The 17,309-nt window shown below is 45.6% G+C and overlaps 1 protein-coding gene across 1 annotated transcript in view; it reads left to right on the top strand.

Moving 5' to 3' along the window:
* ADAMTS16 (ADAM metallopeptidase with thrombospondin type 1 motif 16) overlaps positions 1-17,309 on the top strand; it is a 149,810-nt gene that overhangs the window by 83,815 nt on the left and 48,686 nt on the right. Inside the window, exon 17 of the mRNA XM_038583954.1 lies at positions 830-968. Within this exon, the coding sequence (XP_038439882.1) occupies positions 830-968 (139 nt within the window). The remainder of the gene's footprint in view (positions 1-829; positions 969-17,309) is intronic.

The raw sequence follows: 17,309 nt of genomic DNA, 5'->3' as shown, positions 1-17,309 counted from the left end.
GAGGGGAATATGGTGCCAGGTGATCAGGGAAGGGCTGGTGTCTTTACCCACTGGCCCATCACATCCAGACCAATGAAGGCTCTAAGACTCAGAGGTGGGATTTCTATCAATGGACTAATTGTGAGGTTTCCAGAATAAAAAGCCTTCTTGCTGAGATTAGTGGATCCTCTGCCTTCATGAGTGAAAAGGGAGCTGGTCCATATGATTGGGTTTCATATTAGGAGGTAAAGAGTCCAAATGCAAGGTGCTAAGCTGCAGCTCATGGACAGGTGCAACCTGACAGATCTTTACTGAGAAGATGTTTTTCTCCTGGAGCCACAGGGTGCATGCCTGTTGGCAAAAGACTTCTGCATCCAGTCACACCAGCAAGTCCTCTGACTTGGCTTTGATGGTGGCATGGGTGATATCCACTCACAAGTCCTGGGTTGCTTGGAACTCATAGGAAGCGGGACAGTACTTTATAGGCATCGCTTTCTGAGTCACTCAGATGGACAGGATTTGTGGGGGATCCCAAGGAGACACTGGGGGGAAATAACCAAATACTTGAGTTAGGTCACAAAGGTGTTCGAAGGCTTGCATGGAGGAATATAATACATGTAAGGGGAAAGTGTCAAATATCTACATTTTTCTAGATGTGTTTGATTCTCATTGACAGCTCACTTCTGTTTAGGAAATCCATATAAATTTTGGAGGAGGGACAGTATTTATCATTGTAGATGCTATTGTTGTTTAAGTATTATTTAAAAACTAGCTTATATTTATCAGTTCCATTTTAACTTGTTCTATTCCCCACCCCCACCCCCGCCTTTTTTTAAATTTTATTTTACAGCTTCTGTTTCAGGGAAGGAACCCGGGTGTTGCCTGGGAATACTCAGTGCCTCGGCTGCGGGGTGAGAAGAAGCCCAGTGCCCAGCCTCGCTACACGTGGGCCATCATTCGCTCCGAGTGCTCCGTGTCCTGTGGAGGGGGTAGGTGACTTCTCACGCATCCCTCAGTGGTGGGCACCAAAGGGCTTGGGTACATTCGGGCCATGGGCACACTGCACTCCTGGGTCCTCATCACATCCTGGCAGGTAGCCCATCTCCAGAGGGAGGGCAGGAAGCAGTGGCTCTGTATGTCACTCAGAGGCCTGGCTTACCTTCTTTGATCCATCTACGTCAGCATGTGGCTCTGAGGAAGTCATGTACTGAATTGGTTTCTACTTTCCACCTAAGGGAAGATTTGATAAAGAGTACTTTTGTTATTTGAGATTATTGAAATGAAAGGCACTCAAATTATTATATGTATCATGTTGGTGATGAGAAATAGAAGCTTACGTTGAAAATATTGTGATCCAGACTGAGGTTTTTGTCCAATGGTCTTGCCCAAAAGATTTACTATGAAATCGTATATTGAAATTTACCCAGAAAACTAGGAGTTTTATGCAAATTGCTGTGGAAATGACTAGAAACAGCATGTCAGAGAGAAGAATTACACATGACAGTCAATGGCTTGGTCATCTTAATACTGTAAGAATTTGACCATAAGAATACCTAAATTGATAGAGTTAGTTCACTACAGGAACATTCTCAGCCAGAGCCAGATACACTATCTGACAATGGGGGGCAAATAAAATTTTCAAATTTAGAAACACAATACTCAGTTCGATTTGATATTTAGAAAACAGGTAAGTTTTTATATGGACATATAGATTTCAGCTTTGTGAATTCCAGTTTTTTATAATTAAGAAATAAATTTAGACAGTTATATATTTAAGTAAAAAAGGATACACAAAATGGAGACTTGCATGAAGAATTTAGAAGAAAACGTAAAAATAAATTCATATATTCTTAATAGTTGTTCTAATAAAAGACATAAAAGAAATAGAGAAAAACAAAGATTAACAAAAAAACATAGTGTGGACAGTTAACACTAATGTGCTTGACATACACTAACTCTTTCCATTATTAACTAAGAAGAAAATATTGAAATCTTATTTAAATTCTGACATGAAGAGCTTCCTGAGGAAAAAATATTATTCCCTTCTACACACAAGGAGAGCAACAAATGGCTCTAATTACAAAATAGAGAAGAGTACATGGGGCCCCCTCGCTGGGGATGGGGCCAGACGAGATGCCATGTGCCACCATTCAGGGAGCGAAGGAACAGGACCATGTTCATAGGCATCCTCTGTGCATGATGTGGGAAAATTAATTTCTAATCATACTTGCTTCTCTTCCCTTTGTCTTCTGATCTTACAACCACCCCTCATGCTTTCACAGATTATATTAAATATAGTTTATTTTATCCATCCCTATTTAAGGATATCTAATAGAGTCTGATTAAAACAACAACTAAATCACAAAGCTTTATATTTGTGTAAGGACATTGTGATCTTCAGAACTCTTCTTTGTGCATTTCTATTTGGTAGAAAAAATATAAGGAATTGCATGGGAACGTCCACAGAGGATGGCGGTTCCATACCTCTGTTTCTTTATGACAGCTTCCCGCATGTTTCCTGTTTGTGTGTCAGGCATTCTGAGCAATGCTTGGTTTTCTCAGCTGTTACCAAGTTACTTGTCTTAGGTTCCTGAAGAGACTGAATGTGTGATTAGTGTACTTGCAAATCACCTAATTATCCCTAAGGAATAATTCTCAGGTTGAGGTTTCTAGAGGAAATCAACCTCAAACCTATTCTATAATCATTTGCTAGAAGAATTGCTTTATAGAGTCAGTGAATGTGCTTGGGTGGAAAACTGATGAGAAATTAGGGTTCGTCGTAGATGGAGCAGAGGATACCTGTCCTTCACCACCTTGTGTAGGATGTGGTTCCTCTGAGAGTCTTCCTGGTAGAAACCCAACCTGCCTGGGTCCTGAGACTCAGCATGTACTCCATTGGCCACATGGGAACCCTCAGACAGGGTAAAACTGGACCCTATCCTGTTTCCATAAAATGATAAAGCATGCCTTCAGTCTCCTGTTCTTTCAATGCCCCAGGATTAATTCTCAAGAGAAGCAAGAGGACAGTGACAAAAACGCTGTTGCCATTTATTGAACACCTACTGTGTGTTGTCACCTACATGGTCTTATGGAAACCTGCAGTGTGAGGCAGCTCTGGGCTGCAGGAGGGCACCAGCCACAAAATCTTTGCAACAGCCTTTCAAGTCCTTGAAGCTTGAAGATGTTCTGAGAATCAGTGCCTGGAAGCAATCATTATTAGTGTATCAAAGGTCTTGGTATTATCTCCCCTCATTCTGTAGAAACCATAGACTCAGAAGTTTCAGGAATTGTCCCAGACAACCCATCGTGGATTCAAATAGGTCTTACTGATCCCATATCCTTCCCACCATGGCCAAAGTCCCAACCATACATGTTCTCATAGGCTGGTGTCTGTTCTAATCCTTTAACAAAGCTTTTTCTATCCAGGAAGCACAGTGTGATTTCACTCTGGTCTTCCCTTCATAATGGAGCATGTGCTGACTGATGGGAACTATGGTCCCTTGAACATAAGCCTGAAAGCCAGTGAGTAGGAGGCCCCTCATGGACCAGACAGCCCTTCATTTCCTGATGACTTGGAGGTCAAGGCTTTGTCCTGTTCAGTCCTGGCAAGTGATCCATGTTCAGTGGACTTGTCAGACCTCCCTCAACAGTCTGAAAGCACATGGTTATTCGTCAAGGATTAATGCCAGTGATTTATTCTGAGGTAGGGGCCTTTAGCTCCCCAAACTTGATCATAAATTGTTGTCTTGATGAAACAAGTGACCAGAATTCACTGTTTGGACCTTTCTGAACTTTGGTATTGTCGGATTTGGTGATATCTGATGACACATATCTTCTGCAGATAAATCCTTAGTTACTTTGAGTTTATACAATGTTTCATTAATTCTATGCTACTGGGGCCTCTCACTTCTCAAAGGTAGGCCAGGTTATTTAAATTCTGCATTATCTGAAAATAGCACATCTATTATGTCTGGATGATTAACAGTGGAGGCAGACAATTCAAAATGAATCTGTTCTCATGCTTTCAGTTTTGTGAGAAAATAACTGAATTCACCAGTGAATCTGATAGAAAGAGCACTCGATCCCCATCTTCCTTTGTTGGGGGCTTTGGTCACCACATCTCCCAACATTCAAAACCTGGGAATGCCCAACCAGGGCAGAGGGGAGGTATGGGCACCATTTTCATCTTATCTGCACGTGTTGTGTTTTCAAGACCTTTATTTAGTTGCACAGACCTCCCGACATCCTGGATTGTGAACCTTTTATTTATTTATTTATTTATTTATTTATTTATTTATTTATTTATTTATTTATTTTTGATTGCGAACCTTTTAAACCACACTTTTCTTAGTTATCTCCATCTGAACTTAATATCTATAAGGGGATCTTTTAAGTGACCCAGTTAGGGAATTCATGAGCTGGGAAGGACACTTGGAAACTCCTCCACCTCTTGTTTCACTCAAGAAACAGTATGTGGCATCAGCGGAGGAAACAATGCTTTTTTTGTTTTGTTTTTAAAAGAGGTCCCATTTCCTTTTCTATTCTAACGGGGTCATTTCTCTCTGGAAAATTTCCTAACAGACACTGGGCAGGTCTGGCCATTCATCCCCCATTCTACCAAGCTTCCTCTGCTCCTTTTTCCTTTCTATTCGCTTTTATAGTATAATCACATTTTTTATTTCAATGGTCCTGCATAGGGGTGTCTTGACTGTACTCTGAGACAGTGTGGGCATCGGTGAGGGGTCAGGGCTTAGCCAGGGAGACAGGAAGCCAGGAGTGCCGTTAGCAGAGGAACTGGCTTAGCTGAGGATGTCTGACTCTCAGGTGGGCACTTCTTTCACATGGTAATGATGTCACTAGACTCTTGTTTCCAGGGTAAAGGCATCAGCCCTTTCTCAAAATTACAGATGCTGTAATTTTAAAAAATCAGCCTCTGATCCAATTGGTTCAGTGCATTTCAAATAACTAATCTCAGACCACTGATTTACTTCCAAGTGAAATGCTTATTAAAATTTGACTTATTGCTATGTTCTAAACTTTCCAGTGTGCTCTGTGCAATGTCTGGGGATAATGCTTTCCATTTAAGTGAAAATATTGATCAGATTCACAATGAAAATTTCTCATCAAATCTTAGGGGTGACTGGGTGGCTCGGTCCATTGAGCGTCCAACTCTTGATCCTGGCTCAGGTCATGATCTCAGGGTTGTGAGACTGAGCCCCATGTCAGGCTCCACGCTCAGCACAGAGTCTGTTTGAGATCCTCTCCTTCTGCCCCTCCCCCAGCTCGTGTGCACATTCTCTCTTTCTCTCTCTCTCTCTCTTTCTCAAATAAATAAAATCTTAAAAAATAATTTCTCAGAACATCTTAAAAATGGCCATAAACCAACCTCTCTTATATTTTTCTAATAATATTGTCTTTACCATCTACCCATATTCTAAGGCATAAACTTTATTGGTTTAGCAATCAAGTTTATAAAATGGAAAGAGATCATTAGCAACCTTGCCCTTATCTTGTTGATATCAAACCACTCGTTTATTCCTTCACTTGTTGAGTCAGCAAATATTTGCGGGCACAGATCTGAATCTCAAACTTCTTAAAGTCAGGTAGGGAGAATACAGAGACTTTTTGCTTAATTTCCCATCTTTGAATTGACCAGTGAAATATTAACAGGACTGTTACTTCATATGAAAAGTATTCAGTGCCTTTGCAGCATCGTAGCCAGAGAAACAGGGCACATCCGCACACCTCAACCAAGGAAGGGAGGACTTCAATCCAGCCGTTCTTCCTTAAACATGAGAGGCATTATGCTGAGATAGGAGACTATAAGGAAAGATGAGGTCTACTGTCTCTGTCCTCGGAAACACCAGCATTCTCCTGAGACTGCTCCTGGGTACAGTCGTGCCGTCAGTCCACTCACTCACCTCATCGGCTGACATCACCCTCTTTTCACAGCCACTGCTCCACATTAGATCGTCCCTGTCCTTCCTTTGCTTGCTAGAATGCTCCAAATCCTGCAGAAAGTCTATGTTCTTTTTTTGAACTATAACTAAGGGGTTGACCTTGTTCTTCTTGGTCCCAGGACCAACTTGAAATACTTTCTACTCTTTCCTCCCTGCATTGGGTTACCTTTGAGCTGAGTTCATAAAAATGCCTGCTGTATCTTTATCCAAGACTCTACTAAATTACAAAATGCATCACCCTCCATTGACTTCTTTGCCCTCAAAAAGCAGAGGGAAACCAAGGAAAGGTTCATCTCCTAGAGCAGGAGCACCTTCCTTGGTGGTGGGGGGGGGGGGCGCTGCGCTGTGATGTTCACCCCCACTCGTCTGTATCCCCAAGCACGCTCAGAGAACCAGGGTGAAATGGGGAACTGCGACTCTTTCCAGGGAGCAGGGACCTTTCACCATCCCCAGAGCCTCCCCAGCTTGGGCATACTTCCCTGGTCAGGGGCAGTGGGTTCAAGTGTCCATCTGTCTGGGGTCAGCCCCTCACATTCCCTTTATGGGGTCCTGTCAGGCTTCTCTCACCATGCTCCTACTGTGGGGGGAGGACAATGGTGGGTGGGTCTCCAGCCCCACCTCCCACCCTGCTAACCAGACTGGGAACCATGAAGACGGATGCTGACCACCCACAGCAAGATGAGCAGCATGTTGCTCTGCCATTTTGGACAGGTCAGTGGATCGAGGAAATCAGATCCTGGCCAGTTCCTTGTTGAGCAGAAGTGATGCATGAGGACAGCACGGGCCACCCATAAGTGACTGCTGTCACCACCCTTTCAGCTCTGGGACACATTAGGATGCCATGTGCTCAGTGGGATCAAGCCAGGTACAGCTGTCACACACACCTGGGAATCATTTAGACTCTGAGAAGCTCCCAGGACCTCACCCGCTCGGGTTTCCTGGCTTCCCCCTCCATCCTCTGATTTCAAGGATCTTTGGTGCTTGTTTATTACACATCCATGAATATCTAGCCCTTGCGGTAGAAATGATGCATGCTTCTCAAGAGAATGCATGTGTTCATCTCTGGAATATTTTCTAGTTTTCCATGTAGTTTTGCTTGAATGATTGGTTTCTTCTTTCAAAACGAAGGGTAAGGCTTTGGCTACAGCTGGAATTCATTCCACAGTTAGAATTAGAGAGAACCTGGAGTTTGTTTGGTAAAATCATAGTCTTCAAGACCGAATACTCCCTTCCAGGTACTACTTTGGCAAAGTATGAAGATCTAAAAATGATTTCTAAAGAACTGGCCAGGGCTGGTTTCAGCAAGAAGGTAAAAGTAGAGCCCAAGCACATTGCTTGTGACGCTCCCCACCCTGAGTACGGGCAGTACTCAGCTCTGGGCTCTCCCCAGTTACAGGATCATGGCAGTTACAGGACCTTTGACTTTCTTACATTAGCTTTTAAATGCCACACTCCTCTTTTATCTATTTTTTTTGGTCATTTGAAAATATTGGCCAGTTTGGTTCTTGCATTCCTGTGTACCCTGTGATTTTTCTTTCTGAAGAGTAGTTGAGCAGTTATAAGCACTGTTGAGAAATTGCTCTGCAGATGTGTCCTTAGTCAGAGAAACAATACCGAAGTTTTAGTAAACATTCAGCTAAATGGCCAAGGAGATCTCGTTCCACAGGAAACTAATCTGAAACACCACTATCGCCACCCTGCTGTAAAAATAGAGCCTGGATATGCTAAACGCTTTCAGGCATTTGTGTATTTCTGAATATTTCTGAATATTCTCAGAAATTTAAAAACACTCAAAGCATGAAATATTTAAATTCCCTTTTCTGACTATCCTTGTTTATATGGATGGGCAAGGGAAATAATTTCAAAGTAAGATCTCAAGCATTCCTGCCACCTACAAATAGATTTGATGTGCAGGTGAGTCTCACCATTTCAATTTTGATTATCCGGGATATTGGCATTCCTAGGCCATGCAGTGGGCACCTGACCTGTAATGTTTTATGTTGTCCCCATGGATGGCGAGCCCTTGCAGCCTGCAGGCTTGGGAGTGTAGCCACTATTCTTGTCTAGCCAGCAATACCACCAGCCTGCCCTGTCCTTTGCTCCTGGACTCATGATCTGATTTAATCCTGGTGAAAAAGCAGTGAAACTTCTGCTGTAATTCTCCTTCTGAAAATGCAGAGGCGGAGGTAAATGTCATCGCAGGACTTGAAAGGATAATTTTATATAAGTTCTCAAGTCAATCTGTGCAGAATGCCCAGGACCTGGGCACATCAACTGCATGGAAATGAAAAAGTGCCCTGAAGATAAAAGAACTTCTATTGTGCCTCCGAGATCCCATCGTTCCAACATTGCTGTGGGATTGAGCACCACTTGGATTTATTTCTCTTTGGTTTGGAGTCTCTTCTGGACTGATTTCATACTATGAGTTTTCTCATTGTTCTGAACTTTTCCTTGGGCCTGAGGAAATGACTTTATGCCCGGTTTCTGTGTTGCCTGAGTTCTGAGCGTGTCTCTGCCATGCTCACCCACCAATGACGAGCTCCAGGACACCCCCCAGACAGCAGGTGGTGGTCCTTGCCACCCCAAATTAACACCACTCTCAGTTTCCTAGGCCAGGATATCTGTGGCCCTGTGACACCTGACCTAGGTATATGTCTTCACTGCATCCTCTCTGTGTTTAGATTCTGTGCCGGAACAGGCCTAGTGGTGGTTGGTTGGAGGCTTTTTCTGCTTTTTATTACCTGCTGTGTCCTCAGCATCTAGCATCATACCCAACCCACACCAGCCACCAAGGATATATTTGTCAAATAAACAAATGCAGGATCTCAACAACTTTTTGATCTATAAGTATGTGAAGACTGCATTTAGAAAGGGTGATATATCTTGGGGAGGCCCTGCCTCTTAAAAGCTGGTGACCTTAGGAGCTACTTAAGCCTCTTATGCCTTAGTGAGCCTACCCAAAAAATGAGGATAATAATGTAATCTACCCCATGTGCTCCTTTAGGGATTAAATGAGAATACTTGTAAAGCTCTCAACACCCTATCTCACCAAACAAATGTCAGTCCTGACTCTCTTCTGTTAATGTTACAGCTTTGCCAAGAAACAGGACAGTTTGGGTTACTAAACTCTTGAAGCAAGAAGGAATTACTTCTTGATCTTATTCTTCACGTGGCCCCAGGCAGGGACGCAGAGCATATTCCTCCCTGTTTTGGATGATGTCACCATCTTCAGAGCAGTGTGTGTTCTGCACACACGCGTGTGCAGGCCTGTGTGAGTGTGCACGCACACACCTGGTGGCCCCACATTTTCCTGCTGTAATGTGACGGAGGCCAACAGGCAGGACATTGAGGCAGTGCCTAGGGGCAATGGTGTGAGCAGAGGGCAGGAGGTAGTGCCTGGAAGCTTCAGTTTGGGAAACAGAGGACTTGGGGTCCTTGACACAATTTATTTATTTATTTATTTATTTATTTTTATTTTTTTTGCAACAATTTTTTTTAAAGGATTTATTTATTCATGAAAGACACAGAGAGAGAGGGAGAGACACAGGTACAAGGAGAAGCAGGCTCCTGCAGGGAGCCTGATGTGGGACTCGATCCCGGGATCCCAGGATCACACCCAGAGCTGAAGGCAGGTCCTCAACCACTGTGCCACCAGGTGCCCCTTTGATGCAGCATCTTAAAGAAGAGGCAGAGAGGCGTCCTATAACATGTCTTCTGATTTCGCCACTTCCTGCAGGGAGCATGCCTCCACTCTGTTGCCACAGGGCATCAGCTGAGCTCGGTCCCAGCACCCAGGACCATAGGCAGCACATCGTCCTGGGCCGTTGGCTGTCAGGCCTCCTGGCATTTGGGAGCCACTTGCTCCACAGTAATGCCCCAAATTGCCATTCTGTTTGGTACTCGGAAACCTCTTTGGTAGAGGAGTTCTGGCTTCCCTTTGTCCTTCCAGGCTGGCATCTCAGTGTCTGTCCTCTAACATGTACCCACCTGTAACCCCATCCTTGTCCAAAGAACATCCTACCCAAGATCTTGATGGTGATCTACAATTATGGTGAGTGAGTCTCTGATTAGAGACTTCAGAAAGTACTTTGACAAGAGACAGGGTGCCTGGTGGCTCCACTGGTGACACATTTGCCTTCAGCTCAGGACTTGATCCTGGAGTCCTGGGATGGAGTCCCGCATGGGGCTCCCTGCTCAGCAGGGAGTCTGCTCTCTTCTCTCTCTGCTGCTCCCCTGTGCTAGTGTGCTCTCTCTCAAATAAATAAAATCCTAAAAATAAATAAATAAATAAATAAATAAATAAATAAATAAATAAATCAACCTAGAGGCTGTACATAGGCATGAAAAAAACATTTATTTTGCTTTACACTTAGGTTTTGCCATGTTCCCTGCAGGTGAGGTTACTGGCTGGGGGACAGACAGGTGGACGCAATATGGGGAGCAGACCCCAGAAACGCAGGCAGAAACGCATGGAGAGACCGTGGGGGGAAATACTGAGGGATCTGATAGAAGTCAAGGCAAACAGTCGGGGGTGAGAGAAGAACTCTGATCCTGACCAAGCCAATGGGCACAGATTTCTAGGTCCTTGAGCAAAGCAAAGGTGCTCTCACGTGATTCGCTGCAGCTCTGACTTAACTGTGAGAAATCATTTCTTAAAGCATCACCTAAACCTGTTCCCAAGTGGCTGGGCCGCGTAACACCTGGATGCTCCCCAGGGGCTTAGGTGTGCTGTCTGGGCATGGCCCCCAGAGTCCTGATGTGGAGGGATGTGCAGTGGGAGTCGGCCTCCCTCTCGGCCCTCTGCTGAGGAGGGAATTTCTGTGTGCGTGTGGCAGCCCATATAAACAAGGACAGTGTGCCCAAGTGCACAGGTGCGTGTTTTATGGGACTTCTCCTGAGCTTTCTGGTTTGGGTCCCCTTGTCAATCAACAGTTGCAAGATGGATGGAAAAGAAACCAGAATGTCAGCGCCTTGGGTACCCCTTTAGGCTTCGATGCTGAGCCTTCGGGGGAGAATGAGATGGAAGGAGGGAGAGGCCAGGGCAGGGGGGTGGACAGGCTACAGGCCAAGAGGAGGTCACGTGAGGGCCGCCTGGGCGGTCGGACCCCCCGCCCCCACCTCTCACCGCCCAGTGTCTGTGATGTCAGCAAGACAGATGTGCATTTTCATGAAGGCCCACATTTGTAGGTGTTGTCATTAGTTTTCGCCACAAATGCCGTAAACTGATAGTAAAGACAAACCGCTCTCTGACCCTAGGTCGCTGCAAGCATTTTAATACATTCCGTTCCTGTCTCTCCTGCGTGCGGCCCTTTCTGGGTGCGCCTCCCCAGGCTTCCCGGTGACCCCCTCCCTCCTTACGGTGCTCGCTATTTGTGTCCACCACGTCGGGGAGGCCCTTCTAGCATGTTGAGCAAACAGCCCATTTTTAATGTGGGGTTTCTGATTCTTGAGCCAATAGATTCGAGCATTAGTGGTAATGCTGGTCACAGTGATTTCAACAAAGTGTAACAGTGAGCCCTTGCCTGCCCCCCCCCCCACCCAAACTTCCTAGTAATCCCAAATTTAGGCTCCACGTGTTAGTGGCTATTCTGAGGGCAAAGTTCCTAAGGGTCTGAAACTGTTTCTCTTGGGCAGAGAACACGCCTTACACACAAATGCACTCACACACAGTGAGCCTCGTTTGCTTAGGGCACAGCTGGGAGCAGTGGCTGTGAGATCTGACATACGGAGTTGCAAAGGATGCGACTGCACCCTCAGGAGCCTGGCTGCCTCTCAGCGGGAGCTCACTGTATGGGACATCTTCTGGAAGGGTAACTGAGACCCGAGGGGATTGGGAATGGTGCCTGCCGGCAGCGTCCACACCACGTGGGAACTTGTGAGGAATGCAGATTCCTGAGCCCACTCTGCACCTGTAGGACCCGAAGCCCCTAGATCCAGCTTGAGAGCCCATCTGGGGAGTGACTTGGATTGCCTTCCAGCGAGGGGGCTTCTCTCCTAACCCTGGGTGGACAGCCCCCCTGGCACGTGCCTGCCGGGAGCCCTCGCAGGCGCCTCTGGAGCCCCGGGATTCAGAATTCACAGGGAACCCCGCTTCCTGGGAAGGGCTGCCCGGAAAACAGCAGCAGCTTCCGTGAGCGCTGCCACTGGCGCGTGGGTGGCAGCCAGGAGCTTGCCCGCAGCGATCGGGATCGTGGTGGTTGAGGGAAAGCTCGATGCTCTGGAGGGGAGTGAGGGCGGGGTAGGCGGATGGCGGGAGGAGAATCACACACGAGAACTTTCCTGGAAAGCACCCGGGGCCCGAGTCCAGCTGGTAGCATCTCCCCACATGATTTTAGTCGCACTTTGTGACAGGAGGACAGCAACGCCTTCCAGCAGGGTCCCAGGCCTGCTCGCTGGTCTTTGTGGGGGTCGAGCACCCTCACTGCCCTGGGAAGACCCAGGCCCAGGGTGGGGGACCATAGGACGGATGGGGTTATGGGCTGCGCCCCATCGGCAGCTCCGCTCCCCTCCGCGGGAGACACCTGCCCAGTGTCCACCCCACTTGCTCCCCTCAAGCCAGAGCTCCCGCTACCCACTCCTAACTCTGCTGCAGAGGAGCTGCCCCTCCTTCCCCCAGCGGACGCTCCCCAGATCCCACGTTCCCTTCCTCTCCTGTTCCCGAAAGTGCTCGTCCTCCTGAGCCCAGGATGAACAGCTCTTTCTGTCCCCCGCCCCGCCCTCCCTCCGGCTGCCTGTGGCCTTCACTGCACGCAGGGGCACGAGGAGGACCTTCCCTTCCTGCCGTGGGCCGCCTGCCCTCCCGGCCTCGCTCTCACTCCTGCAGCCTCACCTGGAGACGGTGTGCAGTCCCGGGGGCACCTGCAGCCTGCAGCGCCCTTCCCCCCCAGCCCCCGCTTCTCCGTCCTGCATCCTGCAGTCAGGAGACCTCGCCCTCCCCTGGCGCCTCCCGCCTCTACAGCACCCCCTAGACCCTGGGTCTGCCCTCCTGTCCTTCAGTGGGCATCTCGTATTCCCCCCAGAGTGCTGCTTCCCGCACGTCTTCCACCACCCGGGTCTTGCGTCTTCTGCCGCACAACTTTGCACTCTTGTCAGTGTCGTGCTGGGAACAGCATGCTGGACCCTTCCCTGGGATGGACCCGCCCCCCAGAGCAGGTGCATGTGCCTTCCCGGCTCAGCTCAGCCTGGGTCCCCTGCTGTATTTACTCCGGTCCCTCCCTGACCCCAGCAGCTCCACCGAGTGACCTTCGTGTCTGTTTTCTCGAGTTTTCTAAATACATAATCATACCTCCCAAGGTCATTTCCCTGCTATAATGTTCATATTCCCTCTTCTCATCTTGTCCAATTTACCAGGCAATGTCTCCAAAATCGCCTGAATTCAACTGCTAATAATTAAAAGCTCTTTCCTTATTCCGTCTCATAAGGGGAATGTTTGCATTGTTTCCCATGATGTTGGCTTCTCTTTTTAAATAAACACACAAATATCTATATTTGCATCTATCTAGAAATATATAGACATATACACATAAACTCATGCAAATATACAAAATTTGATGAGTAAATATTTACCCGCTGCCTATTTTATTAACGTTTTTTTCAAAATGGAGATTAAATTTATCACATGCTAAACATTATTACATACAGGGTGAAATGTATGTTTCTTCCTAATCTGTTAATACGGTGAAATATATTAACTGACTTTCCAATTATTGAACCATCCTGCCATTCCTACCATAAATCAACATCTAGAGTTGTAGGTTTTTTCTCTGTGTTATTTGATTCTGTCCTATTTCTTTTTTCTTTCTTTTCGCATTAATATTACTAAGTATTATCGAGTTGTGAGTTTCTTCTGGGTGCTAAAAGGCACTTTTTTAATGTTGGAAAATTATCTTTTATGCTTTGGAATAATTTAACTAGCATTGGCAGTATTTCTTCTTTTATGTGTGGCAGGACCTATTCGCAACATCTGACTCTCTTGCATTTTCAGGAATTAGGTGGTTTTCAATGCAGCTTTGCATTCTGTCTGGTAATTAAACCACATAGATTATTTCTCTCTTTTGGAATTATTTTTGCTAATTCAGAAAACCATCTTTTTCTGTAAGATTTTTAAATATTATGCTTATAAATTTGAACAAAGTGCCCTCATTAAATGAACTTCATTTCTTTTGTGTAGGATATTCTCTTAATTTCATTTCATATCTTGCATATTTGTGCTTATTCCTTACTCTCTTCGTTAAGTTAGTGCATCAGTGACAGGTTAGCCAGGAAAACAGAAGCCATTCTAGGTATGTCACACTAGAAGATATTTAATATAAAGGATCATTTGCTTACAAAATACTTGCAGGGTAGAGGAGTAAAGGTCAGGGAGAGATACCATTAGCTCTCAGAGTCGATCTGGCTATTTAAGAACCAGGAAGTTGTAGAACATTACAGAAATCACTTTGTTAGGATTAGAGCCAAGCCACCACTGGCGCACGTGATTCCCAGGAAAATGCCTGCATTTCTGCAAACCTCATGCCTGCCAAGCACATGCTCATGCCCGCTGCTGCCAGGGAGGTGGTGGTGGGGCTCTGACACTCTTCTGCTCCCCGCATCCTATGCTCATGCTTCTCTTTTGTGGGATCTAACCTAAAGTCTCACGGGCCGGAGGTGACAACCCTGTCCCCCAGATCAGCTCTTGGATTTTTCACTTTGTAACATAGTTGCTTCTTCAAGTTTTTGTCTGTAATCAAATACACTGGAATCTCTCCATTTTCTAATACACTGATTTCTGTTTCAAGCTATATCAATTGTTTCTACTTCCTTGAGCTATGCTCTTCTCATTTCTTTGTTCCATATTACATTCATTGATTTCCATTCTTATTTATGGGTGTAAGTATTTCAGACCATGAATGGTCCTCTGAGTATTACTTTTAGCCGCATTCCACAAATTCTGTTTTATACCATGTTCACCATTGTTACTTTCTTAGATGAATTCTTTCAGACCTACTAACAACCCTTCTGTTTTGTCCTATTTCTATTAATTGCTAAATATCTCAAGGCAATGCTTCATATTCACCCTTTATTTTCCTAGCCCTAAGTGGTCTTCCTTATCTGCTGATGTCCGAAGTGTGTGTTCCCCATGTGTGCAGGCATTTTAGTTGCCTTGACGACTGGGGGTGAGTGCTCCTGGCATTCAGTGGGTGGGATCCAAGGACCCTGTAGGAAGTCTTGCAATCTGTGGGGCTGTGCTTCACAACAAACAATGTGGTTGCTCCACAAGCCCGTGGTGCCACACCAAGGAAGAGGAACACTCTCCAAAGTCACCACAGAGTCAGAACCTGCACATGTGTCAGACAAATTCCCATGTTCCTTTGGGTGATATATATATATATCGTTTAATACATCGTTCCTAAAGAGTGACTAGCTTCAGATTTCCCTCCTACCCAGTTAACAGGTAAAAGCCTGGCACTTGGCTGACACTGAGGCACTCAGGAGAGAAGCCAGACAAATAAAAAAGAAAAAACAACCACTTTAATAAAGTAAACTTCTTTTGCTATTTAAAGCAAAACGAAATTTCGTATTTACTTCATCAAGAGCCTGTGACTTGCTCAGAACCCCCAGCGAACGATAAGGCCGGATTGTTTGTTGGGGCCTGAGCAGAAGGGGTGGATTTCACACGTCCTTAATTTCAAAACAGGAAACCAAACAGAAGCCATTATTTATAGAATCACACCTCCTAAAAAGTCATATGAATTTGGTTAAAGAATTTTTTAAAATGGACTTTTAAATTCTCTTCACATAAGTGAAGAGAAAAGATTAGTTTTCCTTTTCTTTTCATTAGGGTGAACAAACTTAGCAATTTTAGGACATTATACTGTTGCTCAATAGGATGCCATATAAATTGGATCATTGTGATAAACTGGCTTAATTTAGGGAATCCCCAAGCTTCTTTGCAGAACATCTTAAACAGACATCTGTTTCTTTTTTCTAATCTTATAGTCTCTTATTCCTTGTTAGCAGGTGGAAAAGCAGGTTCATAAAACATGGATTCAGATTTCAGGTCTGTATTGGTACATTGATGAGTCACCAAAACCGTGCCCAGCTCATGTGTTGCCTAAGTAATGTAAAGAGAAAGGACTATACTCTTACAACTTTGATGACTTTTTGGCTAGCAGTTAGTTGCCCCACTATTAACTTGTCTGAGCTTAGAAGTTCCTGAATGTAATGAAATTAGCCAGTGGCTTAAAAATTCTTTGGTAAGTGAGAGGACAAACTGACCCACGCATGCTACAGGGATTAGGGGGATCACAGGGATTATGCAGACAGGCAGCATAATGTTCTCTGCCCTCCAGAAATATGCTCCAAGGGATGACACATATGTCTTCAGGAACCCTGTCCTCAGACTCACCACGTGTGGTGCCCACACCTACAGACTCTGAGAGGGAAAGGGGTGTCCCTATTAAGGTTTGCCAGGACAGATGAGCACCAACCACTGCTAGCCTCATCTGAACTCTATTCACAACACTTCTGACACCGAGTGTGTGGCCTTTGTAGCGCCAACAGACACCGATTACCCAGTGGCCAAGGGGATGTCTACAGTTCAATTCTGATACAAACTACCTGGAGTTACTCAGATTTTACAGGTTTAAGGGCTCCGTCGCAGAAGACTGTTATCAATTAAAACACCAGTCACAAGGACTGGGTGCCCAATGTACCCACATTTCTTTCTTCTTTCTTTCTTTCTTTCTTTCTTTCTTTCTTTCTTTCTTTCTTTCTTTCTTTCTTTCTTTCTTTCTTTCTTTCTTTCTTTCATCTATGACACAGAGAGAGAGGTGGAGACCCAGGCAGAGGGAGAAGCAGGCTCCCTGAGGGGAGCCTGATGCAGGACTCAATCCCAGGACCCCGGGATCATGACCTGAGCCGAAGGCAGATCCTCAACTACTGAGCCACCCAGGCATCCCCGTACCCACATTTCTGTCTGACGTGACTATAAATTAGGGGTTCTTGCAATCCCTCCCTTTCGTGTTTGATAATCTGTTAGAGCAGCTCACAGAACCTAGGAAGGCACAGGACTTGTGGGTGCCAAGGGAAAGGAATGAAGAGCCAGAAGAAGAGGAGGTACATGATGAGACTGCCCAAAGGGCCCCTGGCATGGAATCTTCTGTCCCTGTGGAGCTGGGGTTTCCCACCCTCTCAGCACAGAGATCTCACTAACCCAGAAGCTCTCCGGATGGTTTAGGGTTCCTACAGAGATTTGTAACCTAGTCCTGATCGATGAAATCATTGCCTTTTGGTGATGAACTGAATCTCCCCGCTTTTCCATCCCTGGAGGGCAGGGGTGGGGCTGAAAAATCCTAATCCTTTATTCTTCTCTGGATCTTTCTGGAGTCC

This window comes from Canis lupus, chromosome 34 (genome assembly GCF_011100685.1).
Source record: "Canis lupus familiaris isolate Mischka breed German Shepherd chromosome 34, alternate assembly UU_Cfam_GSD_1.0, whole genome shotgun sequence".
NCBI lineage: Eukaryota > Metazoa > Chordata > Mammalia > Carnivora > Canidae > Canis > Canis lupus.
The sequence above is the reverse complement of the archived record's forward strand: the minus strand, read 5'-3'. Positions and strand labels throughout refer to the sequence as shown.